The sequence below is a fragment of the Oryctolagus cuniculus genome, chromosome 8, assembly GCF_964237555.1.
Source record: "Oryctolagus cuniculus chromosome 8, mOryCun1.1, whole genome shotgun sequence".
NCBI lineage: Eukaryota > Metazoa > Chordata > Mammalia > Lagomorpha > Leporidae > Oryctolagus > Oryctolagus cuniculus.
Window position 1 is genome coordinate 141,798,082 of NC_091439.1, and position 18,504 is coordinate 141,816,585.

At 44.1% G+C, this 18,504-nt stretch overlaps 1 protein-coding gene across 1 annotated transcript; it reads right to left on the reverse strand.

Moving 5' to 3' along the window:
- Window positions 1–9,997: 9,997 nt before the first annotated feature.
- LOC138843430 (transcriptional coactivator YAP1-like) lies at window positions 9,998–13,633 on the reverse strand. The gene is made up of 2 exons (XM_070047288.1): window positions 13,292–13,633; window positions 9,998–12,889 (listed from the first exon to the last, which is right to left on the reverse strand). The coding sequence occupies exon 2, from the start codon at window positions 10,970–10,972 to the stop codon at window positions 10,229–10,231; it is 744 nt and encodes a 247-aa protein (XP_069903389.1). The 5' UTR covers window positions 10,973–12,889; window positions 13,292–13,633; the 3' UTR covers window positions 9,998–10,228.
- Between the last annotated feature and the right edge of the window lie 4,871 nt (window positions 13,634–18,504).

The following is an 18,504-nucleotide window of genomic DNA, read 5'->3' on the forward strand; positions in this document are numbered from 1 at the left end:
AAAATCTGTATTATCCCAAGCAAACTATTTTACTATTTTGTCAATATCAACAAAATAATTCTATAAATTATTTGGAAATAAAGACAGAATAGTCAACAAAATACATAAAATGAAGAAGAAATTTGGAAGACTAATTATACAGGAATTCAAGATTACTGTGAAGTTTCAAGTTGTTGGGTTCCTGCCACTCATGTGGAAAACCCAAAATCAGAGCCTCACTGTCACAGAAATCTGATGAATGAACCAGTGAATGGGAGATTTGTTTCTCTGTCTCTCTCTGTGTGTCTCTGTCCCTTTTCCATTCAAATAAAACAAATAACATTTTCTTTAAAAAAAAGAAAGATATTTTTCAGAAGAAGAATCTTCAAATTCTTTAAATTTTGAGGGGCTGGCGCTGTGGCATAGTGGGTAAAGCCGTCGCCCACAGTGCCAGCATCCCACATGGGCAACGGTTCGAGTTCTGGCTGCTCCACTTCTGATCCAGCTCTCTGCTGTGGCCTGAGAAAGCAGTAGAAGATGGCCCAAGTGCTAGGGTCCCTGCACCCATGTGGGAGACCCGGAAGAAGCTCCTGGCTCCTGACTTCAGGTTGGCACAGCTCCAGCTATTGCAGCCAATTGGGGAGTGAACAAGAGGATGGAAGACCTCTTTTTCTGTGCCTCTTTCTCTTTGTGTAACTCTGCCTTTCAAATAAATAAATAAATCTTTCAAAAAATTCTCTAAATTTTGAATTCAATAGAGTAGTAATATTTATTTTATGATAGGACTAAGAACCAAAGAGATCACATAAATAAGAATAGTGTCTGCAAATACTAGCTGATAGAATCAAAAAGGGAGAGAATGATCCAACATGGGAAGTGAGATACACAGCAGACCCATAGAATGGCAAATGTCCTAAACAGCACTCTGGCCTCAGAATCAGCCCCTAAGGCATGCGGATCCGGCTGAAAGGCCCATGAGAGTATTTCAGGCATGGAAAGCCAAGACACTCTGGGGGTAAACAAACAAACAAAAAAAACCTAAATGAAAGATCTCTGCGAGTGAGATCCCAGTGGAAAGAACAGGCCTTCAAAGAAGGAGGTACCTTTCTCTGAAGGGAGGAGAGAACTTCCACTTGGACTATGACCTTGTCCAAATAAGATAAGAGTTGGTGAACTCAAAATGCTTCCATAGCCTTGGAAACTCATGACTGGAGCATAGGGAGATTACTGATGCCATAAACAAGAGTGTCAATTTGTTAAGTCAACAACAGGAGTCACTGTGCACTTACTCCTCATGTAGGATCTTTGTCCTTAGTGTGCTGTACATTGAGATTTAATGCTATAACTAGTACTCAAACAGTTTGTTTCACTTTATGTTTCTGTGTGGGAGCAAACTGTTGAAATCTTTATTTAATGTATGCTAAACTGATCTTCAGTATATAAAGAGAATTAAAAATGAATCTTGATGTGAATGGAAGGGGAGAGGGAGTGGATAAGGGGAGGGTTGCGGGTGAGAGGGACGTTATGGGGGGGAAGCCATTGTAATCCATATTCTGTACTTTGGAAATTTATATTCATTAAATAAAAGTTAAAAAATAACTGAAATTACAAAAAAAAAGAAAAGAAAAAAATATTTATTTTAGCTAACAAGATGCTGATTTTGATGCATTTCCTAACTTGACTATTTAGTTGTTTTGTAATTATGAAAATGAGTCACATTGTTGATAACAAATAAATAACTAAGTAATAATTTCTCTTTCTTGTATGAAAATAACAAAATGTCATTTCTCATGCCTGTAAATCAGAGGATGACGGCTATGGAAAAATATTAAAATAATAAAAATGAGGTAGTTTCCCAGTTTTAGATAGCATGTTAACTAATTAAACATGTTGACACAAAATTAACTGAAACTCCCTGGGATTTACCATATTTAGCCTAGGAAATCTGTATTTGCAATGACTAAGCAAAGTCTAGCAAAAGCAGTGCTAAACGTAATATAGTGTAACATGAATTCTTTATAGTTATTTGTGTTGGTCCTATAATGTACTTTAAAATTTTATATTGAAATATGATCATTTCATTATGTTCACTGTGAAATACATGTAAATATATAACTGTTACCCTAGGCATGTTCCTCATTGCAGTTATTCCTGTAAGTTAATTGTTCCCATTTCACAAATAATCTGCTTTTTTTAATTCTTTTTTTGACAGGGAGAGTTAGACAGTGAGAGAGAGACAGAGAGAAAGGTCTTCCTTCCATTGGTTCACCCCTCAAATGGCTGCTATGGCCAGCACACTGTGCTGGTCTGAAGCTAGGAGCCAGGTACTTCCTCCTGGTCTCCCATGTGGGTGCAGGGCCCAAGCACTTGGGCCACCCTCCACTGCCTTCCCGGGCCACAGCAGAGAGCTGGACTGGAAGAGGAGCAACGGGAACAGAACCGGCACCTCAACTGGGACTAGAACCTGGGGTGCCGGCGCCGCAGGCAGAGGATTAACCTAGTGAGCCACGGCACCACTCTATAATCTGCTTTTTGACATTCACGATGCTACAAGCATCATTTTCAATATTAAGCAAATGAAGGATTTGATGCAATATACATATTTATTATCCATTTTATGTACACATTTATAAATTTATGTGAATGTATACATTTTAGGTGCTTCAAAACCAGTGCCAATGTTGTCTGAATGAGTAACCTGGAACAAGAGTACTGCAAAAAATTATTCAGAAATGAAAAAAATACTTTTCTTGGCACTGGAAATATAATACAACAAAGAAAACATATCCAGCTAACACCTAAGTAACTCATTCTTCAAAAATAACAATAACAGTGGAATTAAGTAAAAATTTTATAATAAATGTAATCAAAATGTTAGAAAACAAAACTTGGAAATGTTTATATGAGTGTTGACACAATATTACCTAAAATGCCTATATGACCAAACGAACACAACAGAAAATTAATGATTAAAAATCTAACTTGGGGCCGGTGCCTTGGCTCACTAGGTTAATCCTCTGCCTGTGGCACTGGCATCCCATATGGGCACCGGTTCTAGTCCCGATTGCACCTCTTGCAGTCCAGCTCTCTGCTGTGGCCTGGGAAAGCAGTGAAGGATGGCCCAAGTGCTTGGGCGCCTGCACCCACACGGGAGACCAGGAAGAAGAACCTGGCTCCTGGCTTTGGATCGGTGCAGCTCCATAACAGCCATTTGGGGAGTGAACCAACAGAAGGTAGATCTTTCTCTGTGTCTCTCTCTCTCTCACTGTCTGTAATTCTGTCAAATAAAAAAAAAAAAAACTAACCCAAGAAGTTGTATAAAGGGGCTGGCATTGTGAGGATAGCTAAACTGCCTCCTCCAATGCCTACATCCCATTTGGAGTACTGGTTCAAGTCCCAGCTGCTTAGCTTCTGATCTCTTTGCTAATGTGCTTTAGAAAGCAGTGGAAGATTATCTAAGTTCTTGGACTCTTGCCACCAATGTGGGAGGCTGAAATTAAGTTATGGGCTCCTGGCTTCAGCTTGGCCAGTGCCAGCTGTTGCAAATAGCAGATGTGATGTGAACCAGTGCAGAGAAGAACTCTCTCTCTCTCCCTTTAAGATAACTAAATAAATCTTTTTAAAAAAATAAAAAAAATAAGAACTTGTGTAAATAAAAAATAAGCTAAAAGAAGACAAGAATAATAAATATCATAAGGATAACTTTGGGAAATAATGGAATAGAAAATGTATAACACATGCCGGTGCTGCGGCTCACTAGGCTAATGCTCCGCCTTGTGGCGCCGGCACACCGGGTTCTAGTCCCGGTCGGGGCGCCAGATTCTGTCCCGGTCGCCCCTCTTCCAGGCTGGCTCTCTGCTGTGGCCAGGGAGTGCAGTGGAGGATGGCCCAAGTGCTTGGGCCCTGTACCCCATGGGAGACCAGGATAAGTACCTGGCTCCTGCCATCGGATCAGCACAGTGTGCCAGCCGCAGCGTGCCGGCGGTGGTGGCCATTGGAGGGTGAACCAACGGCAAAAGAAGACCTTGCTCTCTGTCTGTCTCTCTCTCTCACTGTCCACTCTGCCTGTCAAAAAAAAAAAATGTATAAAACATAAGGCAACAAAGGCAGGTGTTGATTCCTTTGATAATCTAACCAACTAGCTGACAAAACTAAAAAGAATAAAGGAAAGAAATGCAGATATTCAACAACAATGATCAAAAAGTGTCATAACTACAAACCTGAAAATCTAATATAATATTGAAATGCTAAGAGGGAATTACAAGAAAATTTACATCAATAAGTTTGAAAAGCTAGACCAAAGAGATAAATCGCTAAGAAAATAGCACTTTCAAAAATGAACAGATAAAATATACGGCATAAATCTTACCACAACTATGAAACAATCTTACAAAGAAAAATCCCACAACAGATTACTATATCTGAGCTATATATTAAATACTGAAATGAGAGATAATATCAATTTTTACTTTTGATCATAAGTTGTAAAACAATTATACTTCTATTTATCAGCAAAACAACTCAAAAAAAAAGTAACTCAGATATAATATACCACAGCATATATGTGGGTATAAAGCATAAAGTAGATTCTCATCAGTATAAGCATAAAGTAGATACTCATAAGAATAACCATACACTAAGAGTTCAATAAATAGTAAGAAGAAAAAAACACTGTTCCTCAACAGTATAGACAAGGACTGTAAACAATCATCCAATCTCAAAGTGGAAATTTCACTTCTACACATTTTTTTGTACTCTGTTTGATACCTTAGATCAGGGAAAAAATGGTACTTGTCTTTTTGGGACCAATGCCATATAAAAGGATACTTTAAGTTCATGAGAAATTGAATTAAATGATAAATTTATTTGGTATAAAAATTGAAATCCATGTTTAGTTATCTCACAAATATATTCCCATGAACTTTTTGAAGTACCCTCAACTCATGAGTTTCTGTAGGAAAAGGACTATTAATGCCATTTGCTTTTTTCAATTCACTTACCAAATGGATTCTGGGAAATGAGTGCTGAATGTATACATATGTTCTATATTGCTTAAAATGATAGTGTCATATAGTCAGTGTATAATAATGTACCTATATGATAAAATTTTTGAAAAGGTATTACAATTTAGAAACTTTATAACATATCGCATGCATTGATATTGCTAACATTTACTTAAAAATTATTATTTTTGTCAAATATCTCTAGACATTGTAATACCTGGATCAAAGCAGCAGTTCTGAGATTTAGAAATGTGAGAGGAAAGTTTGTGGCCACATGTATTCTAGTTAGTTTCTAATTCTTATGAAATAAGATTCACATATTTATATTATGGCATAACAATATCATCTTCTATTGTTAAATAATAAATTCAGTATTTTAAAATAACTATTTTAAAGTCTTTTTGAAACTTTATTTCTGTTTCCAATATGAAATGTGGTGAAATGTAAATTTTGTTCCTTTTTAAAGAAGATGATTTGAATTTCTCTCTGTTCTACTTCATTATTTACAAAATTAAATCAGAAAAAAGTGAAAGATAAATTAAATTTACCACTAAAGAATTGGTCAGCACCATGGATCAATAGGTTAATCCTCCGCCTGCAGTGCCAGCACACTGGGTTCTAGTCCCGGTTGCTTCTCTTCCAGTCCAGCTCTCTGCTGGGGCCCAGGAATGCAGTAGAGGATGGCCGAAGTGCTTGGGCCCTGCACCCACATGGGAGACCAGGAGAAGCACCTGGCTCTTGGCTTTGGATCAGTGCAGCGCACCAGCCGCACTGGCCAATGAGGGGTGAACCAACTATCTATTGAACCTCTATCCATTGTGGCCATCTGGAGAGTGAACCAGCAGACGAAGACCCTTCTCTCTGCCTCTATCTCTCTCTGTAGCTCTGTATTTCAAATAAATAAAATAAATCTTAAAAAAAGAATTCACAATCAATTGTAATAAATTCCAATTTTTTCAGTCATACATTTAACAAATCTTGAAAAAATTTCGATGGACTGATATTTTACATGAAATTTATTATGCATGCATGCTGAATACTCTGAATCTCTAGACTATTAGAGATATACATTGTAAGTCATACATAATTTATAACAGAGCCAAAAGAGTATTTAATATCTTTTTCTTATTGCTCATATAAAATAACTAAATGCTCAATCCAGGGTATATCCCATAAAGATACAATCATCATTTTATAATCTAAAATTTAGGATAGTTTCAGTAACATTCATGGTCTCCACAGAAATATTTATTAAGTCACCTGATATAAACATTGAATGCCTAATTACTAGGCATTATGCACTTCCTGGCACTGATGGAGGATTTTATCATCCAGGATTCAGGCTTCACTGTAAAGCAAAGCTTTGTCATTATCCAACACATTGACTCTCAACTGCCTTCCCTTTTAGAAGCAGAATCTAGGGAATACTCAGAATATTGTTTGCATATAGAAATGAAATAGCTTAGAATGTCACAGTTTCACATGAGCTTCGTATTTACACCTGAAGAGACAACCAACCATCTATATAAAGATACAAAACTATATATAACATAGTCATCAATCAAAAATGAATTAGTCGATGAATGATCAACATAGTTTCCGGGAAAGATTAAATATACAGCAGCAAATTTCTAGTTTTTCTAGGTATTTGCAAGGAATTGTATATTGCACAGAACAATATAAGAATGGTACAGAAAAGAAAAATGAGAAAGAATAACAGCTCTTTGAAATTAAAAATGTAACTGCTTAAATAAAATTAAGGAAGAACTTAAATATGGAGTTTAATAATCAAATAATTTTATTAAACTGGAATAATTTAAAAAACAAAAGGGGAGTTTTCTATGACTTCAATTAGACTTTAAGAAAGATAAAATAAAATATATATAAGGCAAAAAATTCCAGGTCTGAAATCTTCATTTTAATGGGGTCATCATATGTCAAGAGTGAAGGAAAATTTACAAGAGGCTTATCCTACCAAAACTTCACAATGTCAGTGCAAGAGAGAACATGATTACAACCATTAATGTGAAAACATAATAACCAGCAAAGGAAAAAAATCTAGTATTAGAAATCCAAGTTTGGATGCTAGCAGAATGTTCATAAATATGATAACAAATCTACTGGCTCAATGACTCTGACATAAACAACCTATACCAAATCTATACAAGACAAATATGCTTTCAGATATGATAATCAGTCAAAATGCATTTCTAATTAGATTTGTAAATGTGTAGCTCTAAGGACATAACTCAAAAGGAAGTAAAAATCAGGAAAATTGGACTAAGAAGCTCTATGCAGAAATGGATGCAATCAGTAAAGATGAGACATCCAACAAAACAGTCAAAAATATTTGTAACCCATTGTGATAGGGAGGATTAATATCCAAAATATAGCAACAACTCAAAAAACTCGACAACTGCGAAGCTGCTGTGGCACAGCAGGTTAAAGGACTGGCCTGCAGCACCAGTATCCAATATGGGTGCCTGTGCATGTCCTGGTTGCTCCACTTCCAATCCAACTCCCCACTAATGTACTTGGGAAAGCAACTGAGGATGGCCTAAGTCCTTGGGCCCCTGCACCAACAAGGGGGATCTGCAAGAAGATTCTGGATCCTGGTTTTGGATAGGCTCAGCTCTGGCTGTTGTGGCCATTTGGGGAGTGACTCAGTGGATGGAAGACTTCTCTCTCTCTCTCTCTCTCCCCCCCCCCCTTTGTAACTATGTCTTTCAAATAAATAAAATAAATCTTAAAAAAAAGTTCAATAGCAAAAAAAAACCAAATAATTTAAGAAATTGGCAAAGGACCTAATAGTTCTCAAAATAAGAAATGCAAATCAAAACCACAATGAGGTATCGCCTCATCCTGTCAGAATGGCTATTCTGAGAGAGAGAGAGAGAGAGACAGAGAGAGAGACAGAGAGAGACATAGAGAGAAATTCTAGCAAGTATATGGAGAAAAGGGAACCCTTACATACTTTGGTGTAACTAAATTAGTTCAGCCACTGTGGAAAACTGCATGGACATTTCTAAAAAACTGGAAAAGGATCTGCCATAAAATCCAGAAATCCACATCTGGGTATATACTCCCCCCAAAAAATGAATATACTTTTATAACAACATTGTTCACAGTATCCAAGATATGGAATAAACCACACTGTCCATTTCTCTAATGTATAAAGAAAAATCTCATACACACACACACACACACACACACACACAGAGTGGAATTCAGGTTTAAAAAATGAATGAAATCCTGTCATTTACAGCAAAACTGATGAGACTGGAGGACACCACATTGAGTGAAATAAGCCAGACACAGAAAGACAGGTAGCATACATTCTCCTTTACACGTGGGAGCTAAAGCTAAAAGGGAAAAAAACCAACCTGAACACAGAATGTTGATTACTAGAGGCTGGTCAGAATAGGAAGGATAAAAGGTTTCCAGATTAAAAAAAAAAAAAAAAAAAAAGGGAAGCCGAGTTTAGTTTATGAGATGTTAACAAAGGAAATGGGGAGAAGGATATATGGGAACTCTTTGTATAACCACTTCACAATTTATCTTTTATAAATTTAAAACTAATCTGAAATAAAATGTAAAAAAAAAATTGGAAAGAGAATAAAAAGTAGTATAGTGTTACCTCATGAAAGTTACAATGAGGTATCCCATCATGACATCTTTGAACAAGATTTAGACTAGAAAATAAGTTGGTTTCCAAAACTTTGAAGAGCAAGAAGCAAGCTTATTGGTCAAAGTAGAATAGATAATAATCTAGAGAATTTATAGCAATGAAGAATTTTATTTACTTATTTTTAATCTGCCATCTATATTAAAAAAAAAAAAACAGAAACTGAAGGTACAATATAAATAACACATATGTTCAAGAGACTTTGAATTTTAAGTTAACCCTCGGCACAAATTTGATTGATTTATTGGAATATGTGAAAACACTATCCATTTCATGGCAGATATATCTGCTTTGAGTATTTGAAAGGGCATGGTGGGCCGGCGCCATGGCTCACTAGGCTAATCCTCCGCCTAGTGGCGCCAGCACACCGGGTTCTAGTCCCGGTTGGGGCGCCGGATTCTGTCCCGGTTGCCCCTCTTCCAGGCTGGCTCTCTGCTGTGGCCAGGAAGTGCAGTGGAGGATGGCCCAGGTGCTTGGGCCCTGCACCCCATGGGAGACCAGGAAAAGCACCTGGCTCCTGGCTCCTGCCATCGGATCAGCGCGGTGCGCTGGCCACAGCGCACCGGCCGCGGCAGCCATTGGAGGGTGAACCAACGGCAAAAGGAAGACCTTTCTCTCTGTCTCTCTCTCTCACTGTCCACTCTGCCTGTCAAAAAATAAAAAAAAAAAAAAAAAAGAAAAAAAAAAAAAGAAAGGGCATGGTGAAATGGAACTCCACAATGCCATCAGCTGATTCCAGTGGCTGAGCTCCAGAAGGTCCCTGATTTACTCTTTGTAACCAAAGACACATCCTTAGCTGGAAATGTCCTAGGGCTGTGCATCTGCCTAGATGCACCACACCCCTTCCTTTCCGAAAGTGAATGTCATCTATGCTTTCTGGTGGTGCTTCATTCTCATTACAGTCAAAATACAGTTTACCAACCTCATCTTACTGCCAATCCCCTCTACTGGCTGACAGGCAGGGGGCAGGAACTTGGGTCAGAGTGACTGGAGGGGGCGGGGCCGGGCTCAAGAGTGACAGGTAGGGGATGGGGCTTGATTTAGAGAGACAGGGAGGGAGCAGGGCCAGGCTCAGAGTGACAGGCAGGGGGCGGGACTTGGGTGAGAGTGACAGGGAGGGGGCGCGATTTGGCTCACAGTGACAGGGAGGGGGTGTGACTTGGCTCAGAGTGACAAAGAGGGGGCCGGCCGTTCTCAGAGTGACAGGCAGTGGATCCGAGCTCAATTCTGGGCTTGGACAGATGCTTTCCCTCAATGGCTATGGGAACAGAGCCACGAAGCCAACTACACCTGGTCTCACAGGATGGGAATCAGGCACTGGGGTGGGAGGGGTATTCCCAGAGGTCCAGGACAGGGACAGGAAGACAGGGCCGTCCATCAGCCCATCAGCTCGGGAGAGGAAATTCCAAGGGCCGGAATGGCGGGTGATGTGAGGGAACCCAGTGTCCGCCCTGCGAAAGGTGACTGGAGGGAGGCCAGGGCCCTAGGGGTGGGATCGGGGTGACCTGGACCCTCCCAGGGACCCTACACTGAGCCCAGGGACCTGGGGGTGAGGTCGGGGCTACCTGGATCCTCCCAGGGGGTCACACCGAGCCCACGGCCCTGGGGATGGGGTCGGGGCGACCTGGACCCTCCTGGGGACCCCACACAGAGCCCAGGGCCCTGGGGGAGGGATCTGGCGGCCTGGACCCTCCCAGGGGGTCACACGGAGCCCAGGGCCCTGGGGATGGGTTCCACCCCTGCCTTCCGGACCCGGGGCGCTGTCGATGACCCCACACTGACCGGTCGCGGGGTCCATCCACGAGGTCTGATTCGTGTCGTGGTCGATGTAGAAGAGGAGGCCGTCGTAGTCGCTCGTCCGCTCCCAGCCGGCGGGCAGCGGCAGCTCAGGGCTCTCCCGGGCTGGCGGCAGCGGTGGCTGAGGCGCTGCGGGCGCTGGGGACGCGGGCGGTGAGGGCGGCGGGGACGGGGATGGCGACTCCCGGGCGGCATCGCCCTGCGGTCCCCGTCCCCGCCGCCGGCCGCCCCCGCTCAGCCTTGGCATCCTGGCCCCGCCTGGCCGCGCCATCAGCCAGTGCGGAGTCACCGTGCCGGCCGCCCCTCCGTTCCCGCTGCGAGCGGACATCTTGGTTTCTCGGGAGGGGCGGGGCTCGAGGAGGCCACACTCCAGGCGGCCATGTTGGTTCCTCGGAAGGGCGGGGCCCGCGACGGTCACGCCTCCCAGGCAGCTCCGCCCCCTGTGCAACGCTGCTGCCCACCATCTTGATTCTTTCATGTTTTTTTTCTTGTCATAATAACTCAACATATAGGTTACATTTTATTAGGCGTTATAAATCATCACCCAAGTGTAAAATGCATGAATGGTCTCCACAACCTCCATTTTGTGTTTCCTCTTTTCTTCTGTCTGCCTGTCACTGTTTACATGCATTCCAGTCCTGGGGGCCCGGTGCACCTGCTAGAGACCCGGATGGAGCTCCTGGGGGAACCAGGATGGAAGCCCTAGAGACCCGTATGGAGCCCCATGTACCTGATAGAGACCCGGATGGAGCCCTGGGGGACCCAGATGGAGCCCCAGAGACCAGATGGAGCCCTGGAGGACCCAGATGGAGTCCCTAGAGACCCATATGGAGCCCATGCACCTGATAGAGACCCGGATGGAGCCCCTAGAGATCCAGATGGAGCCCCTAGAGACCCGGATGGAGGCCGCAGGGGCCCTGTGCACCTGCTAGAGACCCGGATGGAGAGCTCCAGGCTCCTGACTCCAGCCTGGCCCCACCCGGTAGCTGTTGCTGTGGGCATTTCAGGAATGGACCCAGTGGATGGCAGAGGGAGCAGGACGCTGTGCTAGGACATGGACTGGGTAGACAAGAGCCAAGGATGCCAAAATTTCTTTAAGAAATTTTCCAAAGGAGGATTGGGGGTGCTCTCAACTCAGGTGGGGGGGTGCTCTCAGCTCAGGTGGGGGGGCTCTCAGCCCAGGTAGGGGGTGCTCAGCCCAGATGGGGGGCTCTCTTTTCCCAGGTAGGGTGGTGTTTTCAGCCCAGGTGGAGTTCTCAGTGCAGGTGGGGGAGCTCTCAGCCCAGGGGGGCAGGGCTCTCCGCCCAGGCGGGGGCGGGGCTCTCAGGGGCAAGATGTTGACTTGGGCTGGAGATACTAAGCTACAACAGACGAGATGGGATGTGCCGGGTGGGAAGAGCTGTGCCGTTTGGAGCCACACACTCGGCCAGCAAGAGCACAGCGTGCCAACTGTTCCAGCAGAGACCCTGGTCCTGCCACGATGGAGGCAGGAGCCTTCCTCAGAGCTATTTCTGTCTGCTGGCATTATGCTGGCACTTACAGCACTTCTGAGAACATATAAAATTTGTGGGGACTTGACATGAGGCTCTACAAATGGTGCCCGCCGCAGGTTTGCACGGGCTGAGTGTCCCTTATCCGAAATGCTTGGGGCCAGAAGTGTTTTGGTTCTCGGAATTTTTTTTCAGATGTTTGCAATATTTGCATATTCATGATAAGAAGACTTGGAAGGGGACAAAAAAAAAAAAAAAAGCCCTGGTTGGGGGCTCTCAGCCCAGGGGGCGGGGTTATCAGCCCAGGTTGTCTGCTCCAGGCGCTACCTGCTTATGCCGCTGTACCAGGACACCTCCCAGGAGGGCACCGGCCAGTGTCAGTGCGGCGGTGGCCAGGCTCAGAGGCAGCACGTAGGTGCCGTGCGCCCTCGCCAGGCTCTCCCTGGACGTGGGGAAGTGCAGCAGGAAGGGGAAGCCCAGGGCGTTGTGCCCCCACCGATCAGCTGCCACGTTCCAGGTCATGACGGTCAAGGTGCAGCCGCCACTTAGTGCCAGGAACAAGGTGGATGTCTTGGAGTCTAGCTCCGGCAGCTCCCGGAACCCTGGCTGGGCCCAACCCAGCAGCAGCGCCGCAGCCTTGGCAAAGTTGGTGAAGAACAGCAGGTCCCGGCCATACTCCATCTTGGCCGGGAGCACCCAGCTGCTGTCGATGTGGCTGCACATGGGCACCGCCCGCAGGGCCCCCGACACGTTGACCCACTGGTAGTAGACGGCCGCCCAGAACTCGATGGACACAAAGGGCACCAAATTGCTGCAGAACTCCTAGAGGTGCCACGAGGTGCTGCAGACGAGGCTCAAGGCCAGGGCCCAGGACAACGCCACACACAGGACGCTGAGCAGCCGACAGACCCACGGCTTCACGGCAGAGACGCACACTAGAGAGGAAACAACAACAACAACAAAAAACACAGATTTCATGAACCACTGTTCAGGGAGGATTGTGGGGCCCTGAGCCTGAAATCCATCCAGGTCTCAGCAGATGTATAGGGCCCTGAGCCTGCCCCCAGAACCTCCATCCGGGTCTCAGTAGGTGCACAGGGGCCCTGACCCAGAAATCCATCTGGGTCTCAGCAGGTACACAAAGGGCCCTGACTCAGAAATCCATCCGGGTCTCAGCAGGTGCACGGGGTCCCCAGGAGCTCCATCCGGGTTTCAGCAGGTGCACAAAAGGTCCTGAGCCTGAAATCCATCCAGGTCTCTACAGGTGCATGGAGCCCTGAGCCCACCCTCAGGACCTCCATCCTGGTCCCCAGCAGGGGGAGTCAGGGTCCACTCACCCGCTGTGCAGTGTCCAAATGAACCAGACGTGGTGTGAGAAAAAGGCTGGTGGCTTGCGGGCCCCTCAGGATAGACACTGCAGCCATAGGTTCTCATCTCTCCTCCCTACCCCCAACTAGAGGAGGGGTCACCAGCACACCCTTAACCCTCCTCTCTCTCTCTGCTGAGCCCTCCACGCTTGGCCCAAAGTCCATAGTCTGTGTCAACTCACTGCCTTCTAAATTCTCATAATGACATTGCTGTCTTTATGATGTCATGGCCACTGCCTCCCGGGGTTTGGTATCCATCTACACTGCCTCCCGGGACTCTATCCATCTACACTGCCTTCCGGGGGTCAGCAAGAGCAGGAGGCCAGACTGGGGAGCCAGGGCTGGGATTTGAACACGGGTCCTCTAAGGTGGGACATGGACAATTAATCCACAGAACCATCCATAAGTCGATCAACAAACTCACCTATTTCTAAGCGTACACAGATAAAACAACAACCCTAAAGTTGGGGTTAGGGTTAGGGCTAGGGCTAGGGTTAGGGTTATGGTTAGGTTAGGGTTAGGGTTAGGGTTGGGGTTAGGGTTAGGGCTAGGGCTAGGGTTAGGGTTGGGTTAGGGTTAGGGTCAGGTTAGGGTTGGGGTTAGGGTTGGGGCTGGGGCTGGGGCTGGTGTTGGGGTTGGGGCTGGGCCTGGGAGCCAAGGCCAGGGTTGGGGTTGGGGTTGGGGTATGGCTTAGTGTTAGGGTTAGGGTTGAGTTTATGGTTAGGTTTCAGGTTTGGGTTCGGGTAGGGGTAGGGGCTAGGTTAGGGTTGGGGTTGGGGTTGGGTAAGGGTTAGGGTTAGAAGCATGACTCAGCAGGCCTAGTGCCATGACTCAGCAGGTTAGGTTTGGTGTTAGGGTTAGGGTTGGTTTGGGATTTGGGTTTGGGTTAGTGTTAGAAGCATGACTCAGGAAGTCTAGAAGCATGACTTGGCAATTTTAGAAGTACAACTCAGTAGGTCAAGGAGTATGACTTAGTAGGTGTAGTTTTATGACTGTAGGTGTGTACTTGTGGTAGGTAATGATGACTCAGCATGTATGAAATGGTGAGTCAGTAGGTACAGAACGATGTCTGAGTTGATATGTAATGATGAATGAGTAGGTTTGAAACGGTGACTCCGCAGGTGTGTAATAACGATGACTCACCAGGTATGTCATAACAATGGTTCAGCTGGTGTGTAATAATGTCTTACCATGTATGTTAATGATGCATCAGCAGGCAGGTAATGATGAGTCAGTGGGTGTGAAATGATGACTCAGGAAGTGTAGTAGGATGACTCTGCAAGTATAGTAGAATGATTCAGCATGTATAGTAGGATGACTCAGCAATTATAGTAGGATGAATGAGTGTATATGTCAGGATGACTCACTGGGTATGTAATAATGATGAGTCAGCAGGTATGTAATAATGATGACTCAGAAGGTATGCAATAGTGATGCATTAGCAGGTGTGTAACTAAGTGTATAATAGTCATGACTCAGCAAGTATGAAATGATGACTCACCAGGTGTGTAATAATGATGACTCACTAGGTAAATAATAATGCTGAGTGAGTGAGTATGTAATAATGATGAGTCAGCAGAAATGTTATGATGACTCAGCAGGAATTTCAGCTTGACTCATGAATTCCTTCTTTCCTTCCTTTCCTCCCTCCTTCCTTCCTTCCTTCCCTCATTCCTTTCCTCATTCCTTCCCTCCCTCCTTCCTTCTTCCTTCCCTCCCTCCTTCCTTCCTTCCTTCCTTCCCTCCTTTCCCCTTCCTTTCTCCCTCCCTCCTTTCCTTCCTTCCTTTCTTCCTTCACTCCTTTCTTTCCTCCCTTCCTCCTTCCTTCCTTCCCTTCTTTCACTCTTTCCTTCCTTCCCTCCTTCCCTCCTGCCAGTCACATCTGGCCCACTTCTGGGTTCCTGGGCCCACTGCCAGTAGACTTCCAGACCACATATGGGTTCCCAGACCCACTTCCAGTCATTTTAAACCCACTTCTGGTTCATTTTCAGGTTCACAGAGTCACTTCCGGTATTTCCAGGTCCACTTCTGGGTTCCCAGGGTCACTTCTGATCCACTTCCAGGTTCCTAATTTCACTTTCAGTCCATTTCATGTCACTTCCAGTCAGCTTCATGGTTCTCAGACTCACTTCCGGTCCACTTCCGGGTTCCTAAGTCACTTTCAGTCCACTTCTGGTGTCCCAAGTATTTCAGGGTCTCTGGGGGGTCTCTGAGATTCTTTGTTGTCCCAGGAGATCTCTGGGGGCCTCAGGGGGTCCCTGGGCATCTCTGGGTGTCTTGGAAATCTCTGGGGGTCCCAGGGGTTCTCTTGGGATCTCAGGGTGTCTCAGGACAGTCTCTGAGGGTCCCAGGTGTCTGTGAGGGTCTATGGGGTCTTTTGGGGGTCTCTCAGGGTCTCTGGTCTCTCTGGGGGTCTCTGAGGTTCTCTCACAGTCTCTGGGATCTCAGGGGGTCCCTGGGCCTCTCTTGGAGTCACTGGAGGTCCAGGGGTTCTCTGGGGGTCTCTGAGAGTTTCTGGGGGTCCCAAGTGTCTCTGGGGTCCTAGGCATCTCTGAGGGTCTCAGGGGGTGTCTGGGGGTCTCAGCGGGTCTCAGGGGGTCAGGGCTCTCTGGTGATCTCTGGGGGACTGTGGGGATTTCTGGGGGGGGTCTCTGGGGTCTCAGGGAATCTCAGGTTCTCAGGGGAGTCTCTGGGGGTCCCAGGTGTCTCTGGGGGTCTGTGCCTGTCTTTCTCTCTCTGTGTATCTCTGAGTTTCAAATAAAATGAATAAATCTTAAAGAAACAGAATGTCGTTGTAAAAATAAAAAGGAAAATAAGAAAAGAAGGAGGGATGGAGAGAGGGAGAGAGAGAAGGTAAAGTGGGGAATATCATTATTCTCTTAAAACCATATATATGAAATATATAAATTTGTTCCATTCATTTAAAAATTTTTTAAAGATTTATTTATTTATTTGAAAGACACAGTTACAGAGAGGCAGAGAGGGGGGAGGAGAGAGAGAGAGAGAGAGAGAGAAAGAGAGAGAGAGGTCTTCCATCTGTTAGTTTAATCCCCAATTGGCCCAGCCAATCAGAGCTGGACCAGTCTGAAACCAGGGGTCAGGAGCTTCTTCCAGGCCTCCCATAGGGGTGAAGGGGCCCAAGACTTGGGCCAACTTCTACAGCTTTCCCAGGCTACAGCAGGTTTCTGGATAGGAAGTGGAGCAGTCAGGTCTTGAATCAGTACCCATAAGGAATACCAGCACGGCAGATGGCAGATTTAGCCACTATGCCACAGCACCGGCCCCTCCATCCATTTAAGTATAAACTATTTTAAAATTAGTAAATGCAGTATAGAAATGAAGAAATATAAATATACAATTAACTTAGGAAATAAAATTCACACATTAATAATGAAACAAGTTTAATGCAAAACAATGAGATGACATTTTAATGACTCAGTTGATTCTTTTAAAATTTTTCAATACCTCTTATTACTAAGCATTTTCTCAAGAAAATTACTCTTCTACAATTTTGGTAGCTAGATAAATTACTGCTCTCTTTTCTATAGGGAAGGTTAGCATTTTTTACCATAGTCCTTAAAATGCCACTACTCTGGGACCCAGTAATTACCTCTCAGGCTTAGTAGTTCAACTTACATAATGCAGTCTAAACTTAAAAATCAGACATATGCATAATGACTTATATGAAGAGTGTTTACTATAGTTATTCATCATAGAAAAATTGTAAAACTTAAGTGGTCAAAATGAAAGGTTAATATTTTCAGCCAATTAAAATTATGACCTTTAAAAAGAATAGTTAACAACTTGAAGGGAAAAGTTCATTACACACTGTTGAGTAGGAAAAATAGACTACAAAATACCATGTCTACCTTGGTCATAGTTTTGTTTGTAAAAGTATATGTATATATGTGGTTATCTGTGTGTAAATGTTAAGTGACTAAATATAGAAGGAGGTTTGATCTCTACCCATAGCCTATATTACATTTCCAAATGTTCTGTGATGTACATATAACACATACATATAAACAGAGACACATTTTAGAATGAAGTTAAGGAAAATCTTAAAAATATTTATATAGTTTAAAGGCAGTTATAGAGATGGTGAGGGAGAAAGAGAGAAAAGAGAGATCTTCCATCTGATGGTCCACTCTCCAAATGGCCACGATGGCCAGCACTGGGCCATGCAGAAGCCAGGAGCCAAGAACTCTATCCAGGTCTCCCACATGGATGGTAGGAGTCAAGTACTTGCCCTTCTTCTGCTGCTTTGCCAGGGTAAATTAAAAGGGAGCTGGATCAGAAGTGGAGCAGCCAGTACTTGAACCAATGATCATATGAGATCCCAGCATCACAGCTAGTGGCTTAACCTACTGCACCTCAATGCTGGCCTCCAGAAATGTTTTAAAATTAGGATTCTGGAAAGGAAGTTTACAGAAAATCAAAGGGAGATGACTAAGAAGATTCTTGTGGTCAAGGATTGGAGTTGGAGACAACAATGAGAACACATTCAGCTTACGATAGATAGATAAAGGATAGGAATATTTATAAATCCATATATACGGAGTTGTTTACATACATTCCCTTGCTCTGACAGCTGATAGGGCTTGGAAGTAACAACAACCCAGCAGCATTGAACATACATAGTGCCCAGATCTTGATTTCCAAAACTATTCTACAATCAAAGGATCCAGGGCTCTTTGGAAAAATGGCTGAGTCTGTCTCAGGCAAGGAGATATACAAATATGAGCCTGGGACATGTCACAGTGCCAGAGAATAAGATGTTCCCCTAATGAATAAATAATTCCATCATGAGGGGGTGTGACAATGGAACCAGATGAAAAATTCCCCAATGGCCAAAACTGGAATAAGTTAAATAATAACATACACATGTATAGGGTTCTTTTTTCATAATGTGTATTTTCTGTGTAATTGGACAATATTCAAAATATAAAGTAAATATTGCTGAATCAACAGTGACATGGATGAATGACTGAATACATAAATAAATGAGAGATAATACTTCCAGGCAAAGAATCCCAAACAAATTCCAACCTCAAGGATATGTGTCAACTCTACTTCTTAAGCATGGGCTATTCATAGTGACCCTGTTCCAAAGAGTACAGGAAGGAAAAGAGTCACAAAAATCTAAATTTTGATCCACATTTACAGAATAATTCAAACTTTTA

Excerpts from the sequence above, each read along its gene's own strand:
- LOC138843430 (XM_070047288.1), bottom strand. The coding sequence starts at position 10,972 with ATGTTGAGTTATTATGACAAGAAAAAAAACATGAAAGAATCAAGATGG.